Below are 23,312 nucleotides of genomic sequence, written 5' to 3'. Positions count from 1 at the left end.
AATGCGTGCAAAAACGCGGGAAAACATATATGTACAATAGTTCGAACGATATTTATTTTAATGGACTATTTGACTATTATATGCAATTATTATTCAAGTTTATGTTGGTTATTTGCTGTCGTTCCTACAAAGAGTAATACTTATAAATTTGCTTTTAGTTTTTTCCTGCAGCAGAAGTTTGAAAAAACCCTATTTTGGCAGATAACATTTCAAGCCATCTTCATGCGGAACCTCCAGATAAAGTCATAAAATTTTGTTTTTTTTAACACATTTTTTATTTTTATGAGGTCATCGATTAACAATACAGGAGTTAAGAAAAAGATAAAGAATTTTTTTTTGTCAGTTCCACTCCACCCTAATGTTCATAGGCCTGGTATCGAACGGGCATCGATAGGCATCGATAGGTATCGATCATTGACTGAATTGAATGACTTGACTTACCTGCAGCAGAATGGAGACGCCCACAATGCCCTGGGCACGATTCAGGGCATCTGAGAAATTTGCATATAACTGGGAATTGTAGCCAAATATTTGTATCTGCAAAGAAAAGCCCAAAGAAAAATAAAATTTAGAAAAGGGATACCCCACTGAGAAATGGAGAATAATTCAGAGAGGAGAGAGAGTTAGATGGAGTGAGTTTTTTCTCGTTCCTATTTTGCTTTCTTTTCCTTTCCATTCCTTTCTGTTGTTGTTTTTGTTGCAGTGGACTTTGTTTGGGTTGTGGCTGTTGTGGCCAAAAAAACCTTATTGTTGCTCAATTTAAGCCCAAATGCATACAAAAGCGGTGACAGACAACAACAACAACAGCAACAACAAGAAGGGGGCGTGGCCCCGGGTTCAGCTGCATCAGCAGCAGTGCGAGCGGAAGCGGGGAAAGGGGCACTGTGGGTCCACGCCTTGTTTCGCATAAATTGCCCCAAAAATAATCCCAACTATCAACAAAATGCACACAAATAGAAACACAAACACAAATAAAGAAACACGTGTGGGCACACACACACACACACCGGCAGACAGACAGAGTGAGAGAGCGAGAAGATCACGGCAGGACAAGAAATATTTTGCTTTTAGCCCAAAAGTTTGCGGAGAATCGTCCAAGAAGTGTGAGAGGGGTAAGGGGCACAGCTCTGCCTTCTCACTGCCTCGCACTCTCTCCCTTACACACACACACACACACACACCACACACACCACAAGCACGCACACATATGCATTTGCACTTTTGTTTCACGTCGACAACAAAACGCCTAAACAAGATGCAGCAGGAGAAGGAGAAGAAGAAGGAAAGCAGGAAGGGGAACGGCAGAAGCAGCACCAGCAGCAGACGGAGAGGGAAATGAGGCAGCAGAAGCAGAGGAAGTAGAGGGAAGATGAAGTAGCAAAAGCAGATGAAGAAGCAGGAGCAGGCGACACCACAATATAAATGCAGAGCAAATGCCCAAATGCCCGAATGCCGAGGGTTGCCCCAAAAGAAATCTCCCGATTACAATTTCCGATTTCCCAGTAAAACGTTCAGGCATAACCTTCAGAAAGAGGGAGAGGGAGAGAGAGAGAGAGAGGGAGAAACAAACACATGAAAGGGTTTTTTTCTTTTGCTCTATATATTTTTCATAAGGAAATCCAAAACGATGTGTAGCGAAGGGCTGGCTTTTAGTTGCCCTCAATGCAGATGCTCACAATGTGTTTGCGCGCCACCGTGACGATGGGCAAGGCTCGGCTCTTCCCACCCTCCACCGAATGCACCTTGACTTGGGTCAGGACAATGTTCATCTGCGGATCCGTGCACGAAAAGACGCCAATCAGGATGCGGCCATCAGTGAGGACAAGTTTCATGGGGCGGCCCAACCATTTCTGAAGCTGGCGCCTACCCGGACTCTGGCTGGGGTCGTTCATCTCTTCGGGTGTGTTTGAGAGGATCTTACAGACCGCCCCCGATGCTTTCTTCTGGCTGCCACTTGCTTTCGGGTCGGTCATTCTGTGTGCGTGTGTGTTTGTCAGAGTTAGCACAGCTTTTGGGAGATTATTCTGAGTCTATACCTGATTTTAATTTGAAAGAAAATTACTTTGAGTTGCGTCTGTAGTCTGGATTTTATTCTCACAACAATTAATGTGACAGCTTGACAGCTATAGGCAGTGGCAGTGTTGTAAAACTTCTACTGTGTGTTCGTTCGTTTACCCACACTAGAAAAGTGAGTGTAAATCTTCTGGCAACCCTCTTTCTCTCTTTCTCTTGCTCTCAGTGGTGTTTGTGTAACATGTGTACATGGATTTTCGTTGGGATTTTCGGTCTGGCATGAGCTTGGGCTTGGGCTGTGGGTGGGTGGATGCATCCCATGGTTGACCAGGCCAGACGCAACGAGCGGAAGGAAACGCTCCAGACAATAGGGAAAATAATAATAATAATAATAATAGCAGAGCAAAGCCCCTACCCCGCCTCAACAGTGGGGCTCTGTAGGCGCAGAGCAGTTAATAGTTGTCCGGTCCCACAGGACTCCACATGTCGTCCTTTCCTTTCCTTTCCTTTTTATATTCGACTTTTTTTTTGGGAATTTCGCAGAAAAAAATAGACCAGAAGGAAGGCAGGCAGGGCTTTGAGGACTGGGGCATGTGCATTTAAATATTAAAAAACTACATGCTGCAATTTTAATGTGTGCCCAGCAAGGCAAATAAAAATTAAATTAAATTAAAATTTCCCCAAAGTTCCTCTCCAAATGTTTTGATGGAGAGTTGTAGAGAGTCGCCTCCAACTGTGGGTGGCATTCGAGAGGGAGGGAGGCAACTCGTGCAAATAGCACACAAGTTGCAGTCCAAAAATAAAAGAACAGTGCGTTTCGCTAATGAAATGTAGTCGTCTGTCTCCCAGCCTCATTGCAGGAAGAACCTTTAAGGATCTTCAAACTTTTTCAGAGAGAAAGCTAAAAGCAAGGAGTTTCGGAAATATATATCTTCTGATACTTCAAAAAATGATAGGCAAGCTCTTTACAGGTTTTTCCACAGAGGGGAACCGGCAGGGCACAGGGAACGCAGTTCAAGTATAACACTTTTGAAACGCACTGTCCATATATTTTATTTATTTTTGTGGAATGCAAATGCAAATGAAGTTTTGTTGAGAATGTGTATAGCAGAAGGCTCCCGAAATGGGGGAAATTCAATTAACCGAATGGCATTTATATGGAAATTGATGGATAGTGCTCGACATTGTATGCTCGTAAGGATCTCAGATGAAAGCAGCAAGCGGTAGATATGAGCTCTGTACTATATTCAGAAATTGAGTTCTTAGGCTCGGAGAAGATACATTAAAAATGTGAAATAGTAATGGAAAACCATTAACCCAAACTTAATAATTATTTTGAAAGCTTCATCTCGTTGATACACTTCACAGTTGCTGTTCAGATAAATTCCAATTGAATCATAAAGGATATCCACATTCTATTCAAAGCCAATGGCCCTTCTGTGTATCGCAGAACACACAGAATGTGGTACAATAAAAAAAAAACAAAAACCAAACAAAACAAAAAAACAAAATGATACAATATTTGACCACAAACTAAAATGTTATATTTCCGTTTCATTAAACAGCAAAAGCCTCTGGCCCAAGCAAATAGATACAAGGAGTGGCAACAGCAAGGACAAGGCCAACAAATAGTGTAAGTACCAGCAAATAGCCGGACAACAAGCCCCTTGCCATCCCTACCCCCAACCAAACCAAAGACCCAAAGCCTAAGCGGTGTTACGAGATGCCCTCCGAGCTCTCCTCTCCGCCCGTCTGTCTGACTGTCCCACCCTGTGTGTGTGTGTGTGTTTGTTTGAGTAGGAGAAGGCCGCACAAGCTCCTGGCATATTTCTTCCCCCACACACACACACACAAACACACGCAGAGGCAAAGGCAACTTAATCAGATCAATTACACATGTTTTCACTGCATGGATTCCACAGCCAGGCCCAGACCCCAGGAACCCAGGACTTCAGGACTCCAGGACGCCAGGCCTAGTCCGGAGTCCAGAGTAAACGAGCTGACAACGAGGAACAGCACAGAACAGCCACAACAACCAGCGCGACGCCAGCTGCTGAAACTTTTGCCTAGGCTGGCAGCCCCCCACCCCATCCCTTCACCAGGTTCTCCACCAGGCCATGGGGTTGGTGTTGGCCATGCCATCGCCGAGTCGATAAGCCGGACTGCACAGTGGAATATGCTGCAGAGTCTATGGTTAAAATATTAAATATATGTATTGAGGAGATCAAAAATCATTAGCCAATATTCTTCGCATATGCATCCGAATAGTATTTAAAATAAATATTTTTGAATGAAAATTTTCTAGTATTAATACGAATTCTCTCTATATATAAATCCATTCAAAACTTTTCCTTTTTTCTGGTATTTCTTATAGTATTTTCCGGTATTATTATAGTATTTTCTAGTATTTTTATAGAACCAATACTAATTCGAAACCACTTATTTTATCCCTATATCAGTCCTATAGCATATTCTGTTCTGTTCAGCTCCACTGTGTGCCCCAACCAATTTGAAGTGGTTGCAAAACGGCGAAGGAAGGGTCGGGCAGGCGGGCGGGCGGGCGGGCGGGCGGTCTAGTGGCATTCTTGGCTTCTGTGTCTGTGCCTGTGCCTGTGTGTCTGTGTGCTCCTAGCTGGTTGACTTGGCTTTCGTGTTGCACTGACCAGGCGGGCGCCCCGTTAATGTTGGCCATGGCATGCCAGTGCCAGTGCCAGTGCCAGTGCCATTGCCCAGAGAGCGAGCCTAGGACCCGGCCTAAACAGCAGTGTCGTCTACTGGTACTAGGCCCGAGAACATGGCCTCATGTCAACACTTTGGCGCCCCGTAGCTTCCTACTTCTTCGGTCTGTCTGTGTGTCAGTTTTCTAGACAAATGAAGCAAATTAGCTTAACAACGCACTGGGGACATTGTCAAACACGCTCCCAAAACACACACACACACACACAAACACACACATAGAGACAGCAGAGAGAAGAGAAAGAAGAATTTTGTGGTACTTTGCCGGACTTAGATCGCTCTATTTCTGCCACAGCGACTCAGCCATGCCAACCCCCCAGCCTCTCCCCTTGCACTCTGGCTGGATGCACTTGTAGCACTTTCTGCTAATTATCCCCCGTCCTGTCCCAAAACATCCCCAAACATGAAGATGATGAAGATGCGGATACGGCTGATGTGGGGAAATGAGAGCGGAAGATGTGCAAAAACCAAAATGAGCAGCAGAAGGCCCCAATGGCGTTTTGCCTGCGTTTTAAAACGTACCCAAATGGAAACGCTGAAGATGCACAGAGATCCCACACAGATGGATAACAGTCATGTGTGTGTGTGTCTGTGTTCCAGTGTGCGTGTGTGTTCCTGCCAGAAGAGTCGTGCAGGCTGTGAAGAATTCCGACTAAGTAATCATGAAGCAACTTGCTCGTTTTTAATGCGCGTTTTAAAACGGATCAACGAGCGAGCGACTCGAAACGCTTCAATCTGTGCTTCAAAAATTAATTTCAACCCCTTTCACATTAGATTGCTAAACTTTCGAAACTTCCAGTATATTTTGAAACTCCTCAGATTACCCCCAAAAAAGGCATTTTGAAGCGACTTTAGACCCTACAAAACCCGAACTTTCAGGCGTCTCAAAACGCCAACAAACAATCCGTAACGCTCTAACACCTGACTTTCTTAGCCTCATAATCCAATCAAAAACTTTACCAGACTCATTACCCCGCCAGCCAGCCAGCCAGCCAGCCAGCCAGGTGTTTCAGGTGTTTGTTCCGGGGGGTGGTGTTCAAAGGGGCAAAATCCAGCACAAATCCACTCAGACCACATTAACGACTTAGTAGCGTTTTTAATCGCGAGAGGAAAGAGCCAGCGAACGAAACGGGGGAGAAAAAACGCGCACGAAAATCGCTTTAATTGCTGGTTGGCCTTTAAACGGATTGTTAGAAAGGGGTGGCTGTGTGGCTGGGTGGTTGGGTGGCTGGGTGGCTGGGTGGCTTTGTGTTGTTTAGTGGGAGTGAAGGGCTGTTGTGGCTGGTGGTGGAGAGGGGGCGCAACCGTGGAGGGGCTGTCGTGGTAGTCGAAATTACAACACGACCTCATTAGCAGCAAATATTTTGGCGTTTCTCGGTGCCACTCACTCACTCTGTCGCCGTCTGTCCGTCCCAGTCCCTATATCTGTCTCTGCCTCCGTCCAGCTCCCCCCGAACCACGCTCCGTGTGAGTGCAGTGCACAGATAGATGGATGAGATAGAGATACATTTGTATATTTAAGTACTTTCATGGTTAGCGCGTAAATTAATGGTTAAGCCATCGTCGTCGTCGGTTGCTGGTCGGTCGGGGCGGGTGGCGGTTACCATTGGCGTTGGCGATGGCGATGGCGTTGCCGTAGGCTGCCAACCACAGGCAGGCCGTCTGGCTCTAGCTGACCCCAAAAGAAGGGGTTGAAAGTGGCAGTCCATTATGTGGAGCCAGAGATGAGCACGTGATTGTGGAGTGTTCTAGGGGTTTTTAGGGTATTCCCTTCCCATTGTGCGATTACTCTTCCATATCTAGCCCTGGTCACTTTTCTCTGAAAAGAGGAGCTAAGGAGACCGAATTAGACCTCGAGACTATGTGGAGACATGCTCTCGTTTCTTCTTCCATCGAAGAGAAAGAGAACGAATTGTAATTTATATTTAATCCCAACGATAGTTAAATCTCACGCTCTCATCTCTTGGTCACATCCTGGCTGCATGATTAGATTTTAGCCATAGGACGAGTGGCAAACCCCCTAAAAACAAATCAAAATCCAGCAGCTGTGCATTGGATATAGAAATAACGCATCCTCTGATTACTTCCCGCCTTCATCCGCCCATTAACCCATCAGCCCTAGCGTCAGCCTAGCAGGCCATCAACCCACCTGGTGGCATCCTATGACAACGGCTCCAACGAAATCCAAGACACGGCTGCAATCTTGTGCGGATTTCGTCGGGATTAATTAAAATTGCCAATTACGTATTCATTAAGGCTGATCAAATTCTGGGCCCGGGTCATTAAGGAGGCTTTCGTTACGGTCTGACAGGCAGGCAGGCAGGCACGCTGCTGGCTGCTGGGAGTACTTGGCAGGTCGCTCATTCGAGCATCCAATGAACCGCTTCATCAAGCTGTCCCTTAAGGAATCGCTGCATGAGATTTTATGTATTGAATGTGGATATCAAATTTTTGATATTTCCTGCTAATTGTGCACATTTTGGCTTCATTTTAAGTGCTCCCCTCAGTCGTTTGTCTAATGGACCAAAATACATGTGTTTTGACATTTGAATCAAAACTTGACACTCTGTAATGACTCCAAGCCCCAAAGGCATTGCTGTGCCTTATTTAGATTCAATCAACAGTAGAAATTTGTATTTGGAAGCCAAATGTCTTAGATGACCTAGAATACTGCTACGAGTAGGAATGTAATTATGATATTCGATATGCAATGCAGTTTGGAAATTAAATTTCCATTTTACCTGAATCTCACAGATGAATACATCATCTTTAGTTTCAATTTCAGTTTGAGTTCAGATTTTGAGCTCTTTGAGGAGAACCTTCAACAGCAGAGCAGAGCCCTACCCATTCCCATTCCCAATCCCATCCCCATGGCAGGCATCGAACGGATTAAAATCAAATGGGGCGATGGGAAAAGAGGCATTCAAAGCTATCAATTCCCAATCGGAAAATGAATGAGGAAATTGCAACTGTCCAGGTGGAAGCCCTACCAGAAGCGAGTCGCAGTCTTAATTTAACCAAAATAATACACCGCATACTTCATTATTGTCTAATTGTCGGCAGTCGGCAGTCGTCAGTCGTCGGAGGCAGATGATTACGGGACGGACGTGGCGTGGCCTCTTGCCGGATTTCTAATTAATTTGCGTTGACATTGGCGGCAGTGGGAGGGTCCACCGCCCACGCCACGCCACGCCATTCCACTCTCTGCTCTGCTCTACTCTACTCTTCTCTACTGCCGGAGACAGTCACCAACTGCTGACATGCAACAGATTTATAACGTTATTTGTTTGCTGTCTGACGCCGCTCCGCCGCCTGCTGTGGCAGCCTGTTGTGGCAGCCCGTCGCTGCAACTGCAGTCGGTTGCAGGGGGGGGGCGGTTCACTTTTGATTGCCTGTTCGCTGGCTGTCGAGAGGAGACAAAGGCGCCGCATGACGACAACGAAGCGAAAACGAAATGCTAATGGGAATGAAAATGAAAATGAAAACTGTGTCATCACTCAACCCAATCCCAACTCGACTCAACTCAACTCGACTCGACTCGAGTCAAGTCAAGTGGCTGAGCACCGCCAGACAGATGACAGCATCCAATCCGAGCACAGAGGGCTAAGCTCCGCTCCGAGGACCTCCTCGACTCCATAGAAGAGTTCTCAGAACTACTCGCAACTACTCGCAAGTTTTTCGAATTTCGTGGAGGAGAATTAACTCTGATATTCGTGGCAATACTACAAATAAAAATGCCTGATGATGATTGAAGGAATAAATAAATTGCATTTTTTTATGACATAATATATGATATAAAATTCAGAGATCCCCAGAACTCTCTCTTTCGTGCAGCTCTCAATCGGGTAGCATCTGAAAATAATGAGTTTATTAACAGGGCCATTTACTAATTGGAGTTGCAGTCGAGGCAGAACTTGGCCTACTGGCCAAGGCAGCAGCTGCAGATTATGGCGAGAGAGAGCAGAAAGCGTGACAAATAGCAAAAGTGTTGCAATTAATTGGAATTGGGGCAACAATTTTGTCTCAGCATGTCTTTTGGGGGCCATCAAATCAATGGGTATCACTTAGGGCCCATCTTGGACAGCTGCAAGCAAGAGCCAAATTAGTGAAGAGTGCAGAAAGCAGAAAGCAGAAAGAGGGACAAGGTACATCAAATAGTGGTATGGCCAACGATTCTATGACACAACAAGATGCCTCACGATGAGAAAAAAACCGAGAAGGAACGTCGTAAGTCGCTTCTGGGGACGCGACTCTACTTCCATACCCGTACTCAGCAGTACGGTCGTTACGCATCTTGTTGTGTTATATGTAGGATCTTTGGTATGACAGTCCAAGAGGGACAGCCTTTTACATGCAGAAAAGCTTTGCTGCACCCACTATGTAATATACCTTGCTGGGAGAGACTGAGACTGTACTCAAAACCGTAATCAGAAATGCTTTGTTCATTCTCTCCCACTCACCACTCTTTTGTGACTCCCCCTCTCCGACCGTCTGCCCTTTAAAAGTCGCGTATTTGCATATTTTTAATAAACTGCTCGCAAAATCAACTGAAGCGCGAGAGCATGTGTGAGCGCATGAACTTGACATCAAAATGAACAAGAGCAGCAAGAACAACAACAAGAGGAGAGCATTAAGAGAAAGGTTAAATCATATTTGACAAACAACAAGGAATCTCTCTTATAGGAAGAGGAGAAAGCAAGGGAAGAGAGGCAAACAGAAGGAAACAGGCAGAAACAGGCGGCATGGGAAAATCATAAGGAAGCTTTCGTGAAGCCGGAGGGGAGGCAAACAGAAGGAAGCACGCATGTGTTCATCCGCCAGGCGATGGATGCCGTGCAAGGGACGGGGATGGGGCTGTGGTGCCGGCAGACAAGGTGTCTGCGTCGACGTCTGTAAGAGAGAACTCAACCCCCCCCACCTCTCCGTCTGCCGTTCTGCCATGTGACACATAAATATGCTACCCCACTTGTGCCCTAAAAACAATGTACAAATAAAATAATACGCCAACAAAATCATCAGAGAACAGGCAGAGCAGGCAGACCTTAACCTCTGGAGTTGATGGCACAGTGAAATCATTCACAGTGGGATTTAAATGAAAATAAATCAGAGGTACATGTGTGTAAAACATAAATATATGTACAGAAGAGTAATTTAAAATAGATATGTGCATATGTATGTATGTATGTATGTACATATAGTGTCTGTGTCCAAGCTGTACTTAAAACGCACCTGACTCAACTCATTCACACTCTGCCGCTGGCTCTCTGGCTGCAGCAAGTGCAGTCCGACCACAACCAGAGAGCGAGCGCATAACGGAATCGACTAAGCTTAGACATAAAATCTCTCGTGCCCACTTCAACATGCAGACAAGCGCTCTCCCGCTCTCCTGCTCTCCCACTCTCCCGTTCACCCGATCGGCAGTCGCAAAGCCGAAGCTAGATCGCAGCAGGTAGAGAATATGTAGCAGCATATGTACATATGTGCGAATATGTGCTTGTGTATGTATGTATGTTTATTCCAATCTTCCAAAGATTTCTCTCCACTCTGAAAAGTGTGAATGATTTGTCGCGAAAGCAACTCGGCATGGCAATGGGCCGGGCCAGAGGCAGAGACAGAGGGAACAAAGCAAGACAAATCAAAGCCCAGGACAAGAGAGAGAGAGGGCAGCACACTCTCTCGCGTAAAATCTTGAACCTGTCAGACCGTTGATGATAACATTGAGGACTGAAGTTATGAAGTTTGCACCCTCCTCCCCCTACCTAATCCCGTCTACCAAGTGGCGACAGACAACATTTTCTGAATACCCTTCTCGAGGGTATTTTGAAAATTAACAAATCATTGCACTGCCCATTGGGGAGTATTTCCATGAGTGCATATTACATATTAAGACTAGATCCAGATCTGATGACTACATACATCATACATACAATATGTATGTATTTATGTACCAGCAATAAATCTGGAAGGGTATATGCTGCTTCGATTTCCGATTCCTGCGATTCCTGCGACTCCTTTATTTTATTTTCTCTTTTTTTGTTAGACTTTGCTTCTTGACTTTGCGCTCGTATTTTTCCTCACTGGCTGTCTTATTTTTTTGTCAGCGACAAATCGACATTTGCTACGTTAAATGCTGATCAAATACACTTCCGCTCGTTTATCTGTGTAAATATTTGAGCAGGCTTGTGGCACGGTCGCGCGCAGGGGGAGCTGAAGTTGGTAACAAGTTTAGAGCCAGGACGACACAGAGCACAATGGGGCGGCCAATGAGACAGAATGGAAAAGAAATGACGCAAGAAAAGTTGAAAAACTTGACTCAATGAACCCCCAGTGCCAGCACCAGCACCAGCAGCAGCCTCCTGCACCCCCACCAGCCGCCTCTTATCACACACAATTGAATTGTTAAAGGGTGGGGGGGGCTGGAAGCTAAAAGAAATCTGTTGACAGGCAGAGACTAACATACACCGTACATCGTACATCGTACCGAAATAGAATCCAAGGCCCGAGTGTCAAAGTGTCCAATGCCAAATTTAGGCCTCCGCTCGATTTGGAGACAGAGCAGGCGCCGGTGCCGGTGCCGATGCCGATGCTGTTGCTGGTGTCTGCACCCTTTGTGGAGAAAATTGAAATTGACAGACGTCTCGTCGACTTACCTCCGCTGGGAATGTATAGCCCTCCACGCTGTGCTCCGATCCGAACTGATCGTTCAGGCCGTAGTGCATGTGGATCTCATGGAAGCGGTAGCGGTACGACAGCGGCCCCCCCGATATGTTCACTGGCGTCTGCATGCCATCGTAGTTGGCCACCGTATCGTTGCCGGCCGTAAAGATGACGCTGTGTCCGGTATTGGTGATTAGTCCGGATATCTGCAGAGAACAGAGCGCACAGAGAGCACAGATGTGAGTGGAAATGCATTGATCTTCAAGGCACTACTTATAGTCGTACTCACCCTATGTTTGTCGATATGCATGGGCCTCAAGTTGGGATCGAAGAGCAGGCGCTGCGGCTCCAGATTTACCGGCGACTGACGTCTGCCCTTGTTGCACAGCGACCACTCCGGATTGATGAGGCCCCAGAAGGCAGGACCTGCAATGGGGAAAGTCCGTCTTCAGCTTTGAAAATTGTCAAATCGATGCGTTTTTGCGATTGCGTTTGCGTTTGCGTTTGCACACAGGCGCCGAGGAGATTTATGAACCCACTTTGCCTCAAATAGTTCCCAAAAGTTTTCTTTTGCCCACCACAATCAGGGCATTGGGCATGGGGCTATGGGGCAGCAAAAACTTGCCACAAATTGTATAATGGCCAAACAGAAAGAGAGAGAGAGAGAGAGATGGTGGGGAGGAGGGGGGGCTGACCTGACCTCCATTACAATATTTGTCTGCATCTGCATAGGTGTTGGCCTGCGTCGGTTTCGCCTTTTTGGTTTTACCTCCCCCGTCACCCCACCCGTCTCTGTGTTTGATTCTGGCCACACAGCCATGACCGTGTCCATGTCCTTGCGCTCCTTTTTTTAACCCAAACCCCCGTCCCTCCGTCTGACTGCTTTAATTTCGTGCGGTTTGCTTAGTTTTCGCCCCCCCCGCCACCCCTTCCTTGCTGCCGCATGTCGGGTCTGACCATGGGGCAAACAGTAAAATTGCAGGTTTATCTTCGGTTCTGTCTGTCGTTGGCTTTGGCTTTGGTTTCGGTTTTGGCCAACTTTATCCTGGCTGGGAGCTTAATTTATGGCAATATGAAATCAAGTCGAGCTTGGTCTAAACAATTGTCGCAGGATGAAGCAGAGGAGGGGCAGGAGAAGCAGCAGTGTGCCGCAGGGAACACTGTGAAAGAAAGCTCCTTTATTGCGTGTTTCATTTCATTTGCACAGCTTCATCATCCATGCAGATCATACACGGTGTGTGATGAATGGTTTCAATATCCCTCCATTGCTCCTCCTCCATTTACAATCCATTATTTGGCACTCCCTCATGGCCCATCAGGGTTTCCATTGGGCTTCAACATGTGTAAGCCTTTCACACATATCTTCAATTCCATTCTATTTAGTGTTCATGTATTTTTCTCTTAAAATAAACCGATTATGCTACTCTCTCTGGCGGCTTAGACTGTTCCATTCCAGAATAAAACCTTTCATCGCATCCCCATACCCATACCCATCCTCATCCTCATCCTCATCCACTCCATCTACTTGTAATCCCATTTATGGCACACATTCCCACACAGAGCCACTTGCACCTCCTGCCCATCCGCAGATGCAGCTGCAGCGATGCAGAGCCGTAGCCGTAGCCGTAGCTGGAGCTGGAGCCACATCCATCCATAAAAATGACTCGCCTGAGGGCGCTCATTGCGTATACGACACGTAGTGCTGCACGGGGCGAATGGCCAGGAGAGCGAGAGCAGAGGACAGGAGTGTGCCTGAGAATCAACACGTTCGCGTCAGCCGCGCCGCCATATCGGGAGTGGCAGAGGCCGACGCAATCAAAAGCTTCAATCATAGATATGCCACGTACACGCGTTTAAGCGATTGTTGACCCCAGCGATGCCATCGCATTAGCCACCGAAAAGAAAACGCGGCGAAACCCAATGAAAAGTATAGCAAAAATAACACTAAACCCATGGGAGAACAAGAGGAAAAAGAGTTAGCCCCCAGATGCTGACTAGAGATGGTGGCGTGACGCGACAAGTCGATTCGTAACCCCCGAAGAAATTGCCAGACGTTTCTCGATTATAAAAATCTCCAAAAATCAAAGCAAGTAGAACACAAAGATTTGCCATCTCTTTGAATCGGAAGCGTATCAGCGCAGCGCGCAGATCCCTCGATGTCGGATTTCTCGTGTCACGTCACCACCACTGATGGCACCGCGTTGCAGCACGCGATGGCGGAGTTGCATGAAAAGTAGCAGATAGCGCTGGAGGATATTGCAGTCTCGAGTCTATTAAATTGCGGTCTGGCGTCGTGTTTCGGATGGCGGTAAAGGGGCACGGGCTGGCTTCGAGTCAATGAGGCAATTGCCAAACGATTTTAGCAGCCATTAACAACATTAGTGGCTTGGCTGACTCGCTGGCTGGCTGACTGGCTGGCTGGTCCTGGCTTGCTCTTACTGGTTCCCTGCTGTTTGTCGGTTCCTGGGAGTTGCAGGAACTGAAGTTGGAGCAGCAACTGGAACTGGAGCTGGAGCTGGAGTTGGGTGGGCCTTGAGGTATGCAGCACGCTTCGTTTGATTTCGTTTGGGTTGCCTTTATTTGGCTCGTTGCGAGTGCAAATCACGTTAAACAAGTGGCACGTTGCAGCTGGGTATCACACTCACACTCCGCCAGCGAGGGATTTTCCTGGTCGCGAGTCCTGGTTCCTGTTCCTGCTCCTGCTGCTGTTCCTGCTGCTGTTCCTGCTGCTGTTCCTGCTGCCGTTGCTGCTGTTCCTGCCATGTATGCAATGCTTATGCAAATTTATTTATGCCAAAGAGACACAAAGTTCGCCTGGATTTCGGTTGCAATTTGTTGACAACACGTGTTACTATGTCCCCAGCCATATTCTTCCTCCCCAACCCCTGCCCTTTGCGTGTCCCTCTCGCCGCTGTTTCCCTTCAATTCTGGAAGGGACTTTTAGCAGGAGATCAGCTGGCATTCGCTTCGCTCTCTCTCTATGTTTGATGTTTTTTTTTCGATGCCCACCTCCCGCTCTCTTTGTCTCCTCGTCTCTCTCTGATTTCCCGGGAAATCCCCCGCGGCTCGTGGGGTGTTCCGAAATCCAATTCAAAATTCAAAGCACTTGAACTTATTTATGCATTTGTCTTGTGCAAATGGCGTCGCTCTCTAATAAGATTAAGAAGGATGCTCTCACACACACACACAGGGAGAATGAGAGCGACAGAGAGTGGGAGAGAGCGATAGAGAGTGCCAGGCAGAGTGGCTATGTGCAAGAAAGAGAGCCATGCTTATCGGCTGTCTGCCGTCCTGTCTGGACATAATCTCCACGGACCTTTCGCCTCGCTTTTTCCCAAGCCCATCCCAGCCCAGCCCAGCCCAGCCGAGACTAGCTCTGCCTTGCCCCGTGTGACACATGGCGAAATGTACGCGGCCTCCATCTCTGCATCTCTCCCTGTTGGCAGTCTCAGTCTTAGTCTCAGTTGGGAGTCCCCCGTTGGCGTCCTGGAGTCCTTGCTTATCACGTTCCAGGGGATATGCCCCAGACAATGGCGCAAAAAAAAAAAAAGGAAAGTTGCTCCAGCTACTACTCCGGTGACTCCACCCGTCCGCCTTCTTCGCGCTCTCTCCCTACCCTACTTTGTCTGCCTTTCCATTTGACAGCTGCAAATCGGCTTCGTCTCTCGATGGTGCTTTTCCTTGCGGGAGCCATGCCCCCACCGGCATGCAGCCCTTTTCCATGCAGTTCACGCGTGCAGCTTCAGTCGCTGGGAAAATCGTTTTACACCGGCAACAACAATGCCATCCCATCCCATCCCATCCCATCCCATGGCTTTGGCCTCTCTTCCCCTCTTGCAGAGGTGTAGTATTCCCCGCTCTCACACACAGGTGCAGTGCTCCCTCTCTTGCCAAAGTACCGTGGAGCGAAGAGAGAGTACTGGCGGGGGCGTGGGCGGCGCTCTTTTCTCTTTACTTTGTTGCTTAAGCGACGCGTGCTGCTCGTTGGCAGAAAATTTTACTTTCCGCTTCCGTCCGTCCGTCCGTCCGTCCGTCCGTCCGTCCGTCCGTTCTTCGGTCCTTCCGTCGTGGTTATTGTTGTCCGCCCGACAGCTCTCAGTGCTTTTTCTCTCTCTGTGAGCTTTGATTAAAATTTACTTTGTTGTTGGTATTTATGAAACTTAAACCCAGATGCTGATGCTGGGGAAGGGGCATGGGTAGGAGAGAGGGGCTAGGGGCTAGGGCTAAGGGTTTCAGCTTACCTGAGATTCCGTCGTATGTCCACCAATCCTCCCAGCTGACGGCGAGCAGCACTGCAACGAGAAAGAGAGACGGGAGAGGGGAGTCAGAGTTGATCCATAAGTCGGCAACAATGCGGTGCGGTAGATGGGGCCGTGGCCCCACACTTGGCTTAAAGTAATACATAATAATGCCACCCAGGCAAAGGCAAAGACAAGCAATCCTCCGGCTAACACGCGGATCAACGGGGGAGTCCAACAGCAGGCACACTGGGGGGCCATGGAAGGGGCCTCTGCACAGTGCCTCGGTGTGATTTAATATCTTTATCCCTCACATATCCTTTACATACTCCCAGCTTCCCCACCCTCCCCATCTGCCATGGTCAGTGTTCCCAGGCATGGCTTCGCCCATCAATTCTTTTTCGCATCCGCATCGATATCGGCCTTCGTAGTCCTACGCTCTTCAATCCAGCACCTTTATATCTATCCCATACTCAATATCCTATAATCTGGATCTTTCAACGTGAGGATCCCTTCTTCATCGGAATCACTGCTCCCCCCCCACCAGCGCCCATCGATTCGGAAACTTCAGTTCCATCCATCTCATGTCAGGGCTGTCCGAGTCCTACTTTTTGCCTACACTTTCCCTCCCTCCTCCATGCAGTCAGCGCATCCAACCCCATTCACCCCTCAGTCCACCCTCTTTTCTGTTTTTTTTTTGGGTGCTGCTGCTCCTTCGTGTTGTGCTTTTCGTCCTGCACTCTGTGCAAATGATTTTTGCTTACTTGCCTTTTAATTTTTTCGTGTTCGTTCTTGTTTCTCGTTCGTTTCGTTTCGTTTCGTTTTTGCCATTGCCTTTGCCTTTGTTTTGTGGCTGCCTTTTTGCCCTGCTTGCCTCCTTGCCTCCTTGCCGCCCCGTCCTGTAAATTCACTTCCGTCACTTGTTAACTTTAACATTCATCGACACTTTTTGCCTTTTTGGCCCCTCACTCTCTCTGTGTTTTTCTGGCCCCGAAGCTGAAGCACTTTGTTGTTTTGACAGCCGACAAAAAAGCGGGCCAATGCCTTTGGCCAAAACAGCCTCACCCTACCCTCCCCATGGCCGCCCACCGCCCACCGCCCACCGGGCGCCTTTCCTGCTTCTTCAGACGAGACGAGGCAACCTGCACTTTTTACTTTCCTTCCGCGACTCGAATCAAAGTCAAGAAATGTTGAGTCATTAAAACGCGTTGCCCATTCCTGGCATCCCCCCCCAAAGTGCAGTGTGAAATGCACTGCAGTTCCCGGAAGGGTGGCACTTTTCCGACGGGGGTGCTGTGCTGTGCTGTGCGCTCCAGGGAACAGCTTGGAGCACTGCAACTCGAGTTCCACCACTCGAGATATCTTTGTGGACGGCAAGTCTGCAGGCAGGTGAGAGGCGGCAGGGATGGGAGATACCCTAAGGGCTATCCATCATGAAAAGGGCAACAATATCGCATAAGAATTCGCCACGAAGCATTGGGGCTGATCATCATAATCGATAAATAATGAATCGGATCGGATCGGATCGGACCGGATCTGCTTGCAATAAATGTGAAGGGCGAACTGGAAAGTTCTACGAGAGTAACGGCCCCTTGAAATATTTCTGTAGGAGAGCAACGCAACATAAACGAGCACAGGAAAAACCTTGAAAGTTTCCGATGGAAGTGAGAGGGCAGAAAAATTGTAAAAAGTGTGAAAAGGGGTGAAAAAGTAAGAACGAGTAAAAGGCAACATCAACGAGCGTAATAACAATAATAATAATAATAATAATGCAATGTCATGGGCAATGATTGAAATTAATGGATTTCTAAATGCTCTGCGTCATTGCAGTGCCACCCCCCCCTGCCACCGAACCCCCAAGCACCGACCGAAAGGATGGCATGGGGTGGTGGGGCGGCAGGGCAACGGCAACGGCAATGGCAACCTCGCTGTCGACAAATTGTTGCTGTGGCAGAATGTTGCGCCCTGCGATTTACATGGCCTCGACCGACTGCCTCTTGTGGCACACTTGCAGCTTAATTCCATTTTAATGTTTTTCTGCAGCCCCGAAACTGAGAGACCGAGACCCGGAATAACCCTCAAACTGAAACAGAAGCTGAAACTGAATCTGAAGCGGAATCTGAAAGTGGGACAAAAACTTGAGCGGAAAACCGCAGCAGCAGCAGCAGCCCTGATCCTGATACTGATTCCGTATCCGAATCCGAATCCAGGCTAAACTATTCGCTCTCCTCCTGTTATCCTTGCCCCTGCCTCCTCACCCAGCAGTTGGTTGCCTTTTTATTTTTATTTTTCCGCATGCAACTTGTGTGCTGTGCTTTTTATTTACAATTTAAGCGAAAATTAATGACTCACCGAGGGCTAAACTCTGGGGTTTTTGGCCTTAAGGGGGTCATTTGGAGGCAGTGCAATAGTTAATAGTTATTAAAATTAGTCTTAGATTTGGATGCAATTATTGGGGGAAGATGCGACAGTCGCAGGGGCAAATGCAATCAATTTCCCACTGGCCAAAGGATTCACAAAATTAAAAATTATAAATTAAGGGAAATGCTGAAGAGAAAAAGAGAGAAAACTGCTATTGAACGATCTTTGTACACATATTAGAAAAATAAATATGGACTCTCCTTGCTTTCACTCTCTCTGGTTCGTTCCCCTCCTGTTTGCTCCTTGCGCTTTCGCTCCCAATCGCCATCATAAAGGGCAGCAAAATGTTGAACAAATTTGTATGGCTGCGCCCCCAAAGCGTGAGGCGTGAGGGCGGGTATCCTGGCCAGCAGTGGCATGGCAGTCAGCGCTCTGTCCGCATCCGCATCCGCTTGCCCACCTCCCACAGCGCCCCTCTTTGTCGGTCTCGCTGTTTTCTTGGCTTCGCTTCGGTTTGTGGTTGTCGCTTTTGTGGCTGCCTCTTTCTCTCCCGCTCGATGTCCTTTGACGGTCGCGCCTTTAGTATTAATTACAAATGAAATTTCCTTATCATTTGACAACTCTCTGTCTGCAGGGCCGTCTGGGTCAGTGGCTGCTGCCCTCTCTCTCTCTCTCTCGCCCGCTGGTTGCTCTCCTTTTGCTTGGGGCTGCCTCGTGCTCTCTCCTGAGGTCGGTCTCTGTCTCTTGTTTAGGGCCAATAAGCGAAAATAGTTGCTGCTAATTGTTGTTTTGTCGTTTATGGTTATGGGCAATGCGTGCTAATTGTCCGCCTCCCTTTGGCCCTCTCCTTCGCTCGCTGCTGCCCGCCATCCTCTTCTTGGGCTTCCTCTTCTCATTGTTCATGCTTTTCAATTTCAATTTCGATGTCGGAGTTTTATTCTGTGTTCGTTTCGCTCAGCAAATTAACGGTGACACTTTAGTTGCGCTCAATTTCGTCTGCCTTTTGCCCCATTCCCGATCCCATTCCCGTTCCCATTCCCGTTCCCATTCCCAATCTGTTCTGCTCGACCTTTACCCCCCCACTCTCGCTGCTGCCCGCTTTCTTCACTCTTCCCGCCATTGTTTCCCCCCTCTGCCACTCTCGCCTCGGCCATTTGTTTGCTGTCGTCGGCGTCTGCTGTCCATTTAAAAAGCACCGTAAACATGGCCGACTCCTGGCCGACTCCTGGCCGACTCCTGGCGCGCCCAAACACACACAAAAAACCCATGCCAAGATGATTCCTTCATTCGAACCGACGAACCGACTATCAGATGCCCTATATACTCGTGGTAGCTAACTCTCGCCCCCCTGAGCTGGGAACTGGGAACTGGGAACTGCACCATCAACTTGGGCCAGTGGCAAGTGGCCCAAGTGAGACCCAAAGTTCGCTCAGTGCCATATGTTTCACCATAATTGAATATACTTCTGCTCCTTCCGATTACCGGGTACTACTACAGCAGGCCGGGGAGGGGGGCAGTGTCACAGTGGGGCATTGGGTGTGGGGTTTCAGGGGGGAGGGGGGCAGCGAAAAAAGGATTGACGTGCGCATTTTAGTCACGCTGTCGCGGCTTTTTGCCTTTTTTGCCATTTTAGCTGATTGTTTTTGTTGTTTTGCCTCATTCCTGGCAGCTGGTTGTGGGGGGAAGGAACGGAAGGAAGAGAAGAGGAAGGGGAAGGGGAAGGGAAGGAGATACACACACGCCATGTGTTGGCTGGGGGTATATCAGGATATGGGAGGACACCAGAAGGAACATCAGCTCCTGCCAGCGGGTAACATAATATTTTGTTGATGTTTGCCCGACTTGATTATATCTATCACTATCATAATATCACCCGTCCACGTTCACGTCCCCATCCACGCCCACTGCCAGCCATATGCAAATTTCCTCATGCAAGGACACGGTGGGGAAACTCCTGGGAAGCCTGTACCCAAGAACAATATGCTCCCAAGCAACTGATGGGCTAACCAGGGCATAAAGACCACAAGCTGAAGCACAGCGAGTGGATTAAAAGTAGTGGTGGGGGGACGATCTCTCTTAAAGAGCTGTCCTGAAGAGGATGTACTCGGGGAACTACAAGTGCAGAGCAGAGCAGAGCAGGAGCCAGTGGCGAAAGTGGAAAGTGATTTATAGGCGACAGATCGAAATTTAATTTCAGTCTGGCTCCCCTTGAACCCACCCCATGTCTGATTCCTTCCGCTTAAATCATTCAGCCCCAGTCTGGCCACATCTTTATCCACTGCTAATTCATTGGATGAGAAGGAGGAGGAGGCGGAGGCGGAGGACGGGTGCGACTAATATGCAAATAGCTCAAGGAGTGTTCCAGGGTTCCACATGGCGTGGGCTCCGTTCCGTTCCGCTCCATTTTAAAAGCGCAAGCAAGTGAAAGCTTTCAATCAATGTCGCTCGCTCGTCAACCCCCCATCGGAACAGCTTCGGGGGGGGGGCACACGCCTCTGGCTCTTTTTTTTTTTTGTGGCCAGCTTTGGCTTTTAATTTCTATTGCTACGATTGTATTTTTTAGTTCTGTTCTGCTCAGTTCGGTTCGGTTCGGTTCGAAACGGTTCTCCTTGGGCAGTTCTGGTTGGAAGTAACCATTTCCATTTCCATTTCCATTTGCCGTATTTGTCCCTGCCTATGCCCCGCGCCCCGCCTGCTGTTGAATCTAACCCCTGCCACCGCCGACACCATGGCTCTGGGCCACACCTCGTTCTTTGATTTTTATTAAGTTTTGTCGACTCGGTTTTTGCTTTCGTGTGTCCGCCACAACGCGTCTGCCTCCGCGTCCGTGTCCGTGTCCGCGTCCGCGTCCGTGCCCTTGTCCGCCATTGTGTCCGGCCGGCCACGCCTTTGTCCTCCCCTGCCTTGGCCCTCCGCTTGGCTAATGGTAAATGCCATTTCAATTACGTACACAGTACTAAAATTTTATGCCTCTGCCCCCCACCCCACCACACCCCTCCCTATGCTGCTGCTGCTTTCGTTCTCTCTGTTTTTGCTTTGTCGATTTCCATTTGCGCTTTAAGTGCATTTGCACAATGGAAGACGGAAAGACGGGAAGGCGGGAAGACTGATAGACTGGCGGGTGTGGGGATCATGGGGGGGGTGCTACAGGGTGCGGCCATAATCAAACATCAATCCGATAGGTTCGCTCCATCCATTTCCATACATGTGTGGGTACCCGTACTCGTACATATGTACATATGTGTGAGTATTCTGCATGAAAAGTGCCGGAAGTGCGAGCAGAGGAGTGACCCGACGACCCATATGATATGCCGCTGATTGTGGTCTATATGGCAATCAATTTGCATGCGCCATAACGCTGAAACAAGATTTCCTTTTACGTACTGCTTTAAAGAAGTTTCATACGATTTTTTCTATGCATTCCAATTTCAGTCTTCGGCTGCCGCACAGAAAAGCGGCCAAGCTGGGAGTGGCTTGCGATCGTTCTATTTGCAGCTTCTAGTCAGCCTGGGCCACTTCAAATGCCACACGAAAAGAATCATTTCGGGTCTACTCACTCGCACACACTCACATGTTTTGCAGTGCGTTTGTGTGCGTATACAGCAGGCAAAACGGAACATTGCAATTGCACTTAATTGGATGAATTTAAAACTTTTTCGTCCTTTTTACAAGATGAAAAAAATAACTTTTTGCACCAACATTCGCCTATCGATAGCAAAGAGCTGACTTTAACAGCTGTTAACTTAACAGCGCCGCGCAATGTTAACTTTTCTTTTGCCTTTTCACACTGGGCGCGTCTGCTATCGATATCGGAATAGACGCAATGAGGCAGAAAAGGCGTTTACATTGGCAGACGTGCGTCTTGAATTTTGATTTGGGTGCTTGATGACAAGGAAAGAAAAACAAATTTTAAGAAATCAACAGAATTATGCTAGACGACAAGAAAATGGACGAAAGAGAATTGATTCTCATATTCATTTATTATTTTCAGACATTTCTGTGTAGAGTTTGTGGGAGTCCTTCTTCAAATTATGAAAACCATCGAAGTTCGTCTCCAGCAGTGTCTTACCCGGCCAAAAACAGCCCGCTAATGACATCAGGAGGTCACAAAAATGTCGTATATTAATAGTACAATCAGTTTCAAGTATTTTATTTAATGATTTTATGTATATTTTCACCTATTTGCACAACCATACATTTTTAGTGCCAAAATTTGATTCTTGATCTACAAGTTTTTGTTGTTATTGGTGGTGATAGTTGCGCTGATAGGTAGAAAAAGGAAAAAATGTGTGTATAATCTAGTCAACACGATTTTTCTCAAGGAACAAAACGAACTTTTCTTGGGGGTTTTTTTTTTTGTTTTTTTTAGGGGGCTTTGATAAGCTTGAATGGTGTGGGTTTGTTGTGTGGTATTGGGTCCAGTCACCCGTTTTGTCATTGGTTGCCCTCCGTTTTGTTCTTTTTTTGGTTTGGTTACGATTTTACCCCTAGATTTAAGCCCGCGCATACGCCCTACCAAAATGGCACGTTTTTTTTTCCTGTTTTTTTTTCAACTTACAACACTACTAGAGTTATGTAAAAAACACGTCTTTGTTTTCCAGGTTGGCCGGTTCAATCGAATATATCGAATCGAGACCGACGCATTTTTTCCACCACTTCTAACCCCAATAAAAAAAACTGCGTCTCCGGCAAGACGCAAAGAAGCATGACGCAGCCCCAATGCAAACAGCCTATTAAAGATCAATGTTATTCGGATATGTGGGGGCTACAAATATATTATTTTAACTACTTTTGAAAAATGGGTTTTGGCCAGAGAAGGTGGTCAAATTTCCCATAGTGCATTGTATTGGTTCCTACGACTGTAATACACGTGAACGTGAGCGGCAGCGCAGCAGCAGAGTCTTTTCCTAAGCACAATAGATGAGGTCATGGCGACACTGATTTAGGCAGATCATTTGCCTGAATTGTATATAGCTTATTGCTGCCCTAGCATCAGACATCGAAGACAGAACTAAGAGTTGAAGGAAGAGCACTCAATAAACACACACACACACACACACACTTGCAAGCCAATCAAAAATCCGTCTCCTTGCGCTTTTCATTCTGTGGTCATTTATTTTTGGGGCTGTGATGAAATCCGTGCAACGCGTATGTCAGGGGCACGCAAAACACCTGTCCAAAAAAAAAAAACAAAACTGAAAAACAACACGGAAACCAAGCAGGGCAAAAGGATGTGGAGAGTGAAGGGGTAAAACTTTTGTGAGCTCATATCGTTTTCGTGGTGTTTGCTGTTGCTTTTGTCACTAG

General features: G+C 47.5%; 2 protein-coding genes across 3 annotated transcripts in view; both read right to left on the bottom strand.

The window, feature by feature from the left end:
• The window catches only part of LOC111081921 (carbonic anhydrase-related protein 10), a 42,792-nt gene that overhangs the window by 5,952 nt on the left and 13,528 nt on the right, over positions 1–23,312 (bottom strand). The window contains exons 1-5 of one of the 2 annotated variants that reach the window (XM_041595494.1): positions 21,577–21,654; positions 15,648–15,698; positions 11,696–11,832; positions 11,400–11,612; positions 442–537 (exon numbers count right to left, since the gene is read on the bottom strand). In XM_041595494.1, coding sequence (XP_041451428.1) covers positions 442–537; positions 11,400–11,612; positions 11,696–11,832; positions 15,648–15,698; positions 21,577–21,625 — 546 coding nt within the window. In that variant the 5' untranslated portion in view covers positions 21,626–21,654. Of the gene's footprint in view, positions 1–441; positions 538–11,399; positions 11,613–11,695; positions 11,833–15,647; positions 15,699–21,576; positions 21,655–23,312 lie in introns of those variants that run through there. The other variant, XM_022378086.2, reaches the window with a different exon arrangement.
• On the bottom strand, positions 1,595–2,141 carry LOC111081928 (N-alpha-acetyltransferase 38, NatC auxiliary subunit-like). The gene is made up of 2 exons (XM_022378099.2): positions 2,037–2,141; positions 1,595–1,974 (listed from the first exon to the last, which is right to left on the bottom strand). The coding sequence occupies exon 2, from the start codon at positions 1,971–1,973 to the stop codon at positions 1,650–1,652; it is 324 nt and encodes a 107-aa protein (XP_022233791.1). The 5' UTR covers position 1,974; positions 2,037–2,141; the 3' UTR covers positions 1,595–1,649.

This window comes from Drosophila obscura, unplaced genomic scaffold (assembly GCF_018151105.1).
Source record: "Drosophila obscura isolate BZ-5 IFL unplaced genomic scaffold, ASM1815110v1 contig_73, whole genome shotgun sequence".
In the NCBI taxonomy this organism is placed as follows: Eukaryota; Metazoa; Arthropoda; class Insecta; order Diptera; family Drosophilidae; genus Drosophila; species Drosophila obscura.
This window is presented reverse-complemented; position numbering and strand designations above follow the sequence as displayed.

Excerpts from the sequence above, each read along its gene's own strand:
- LOC111081928 (XM_022378099.2), bottom strand. The coding sequence starts at position 1,973 with ATGACCGACCCGAAAGCAAGTGGCAGCCAGAAGAAAGCATCGGGGGCG.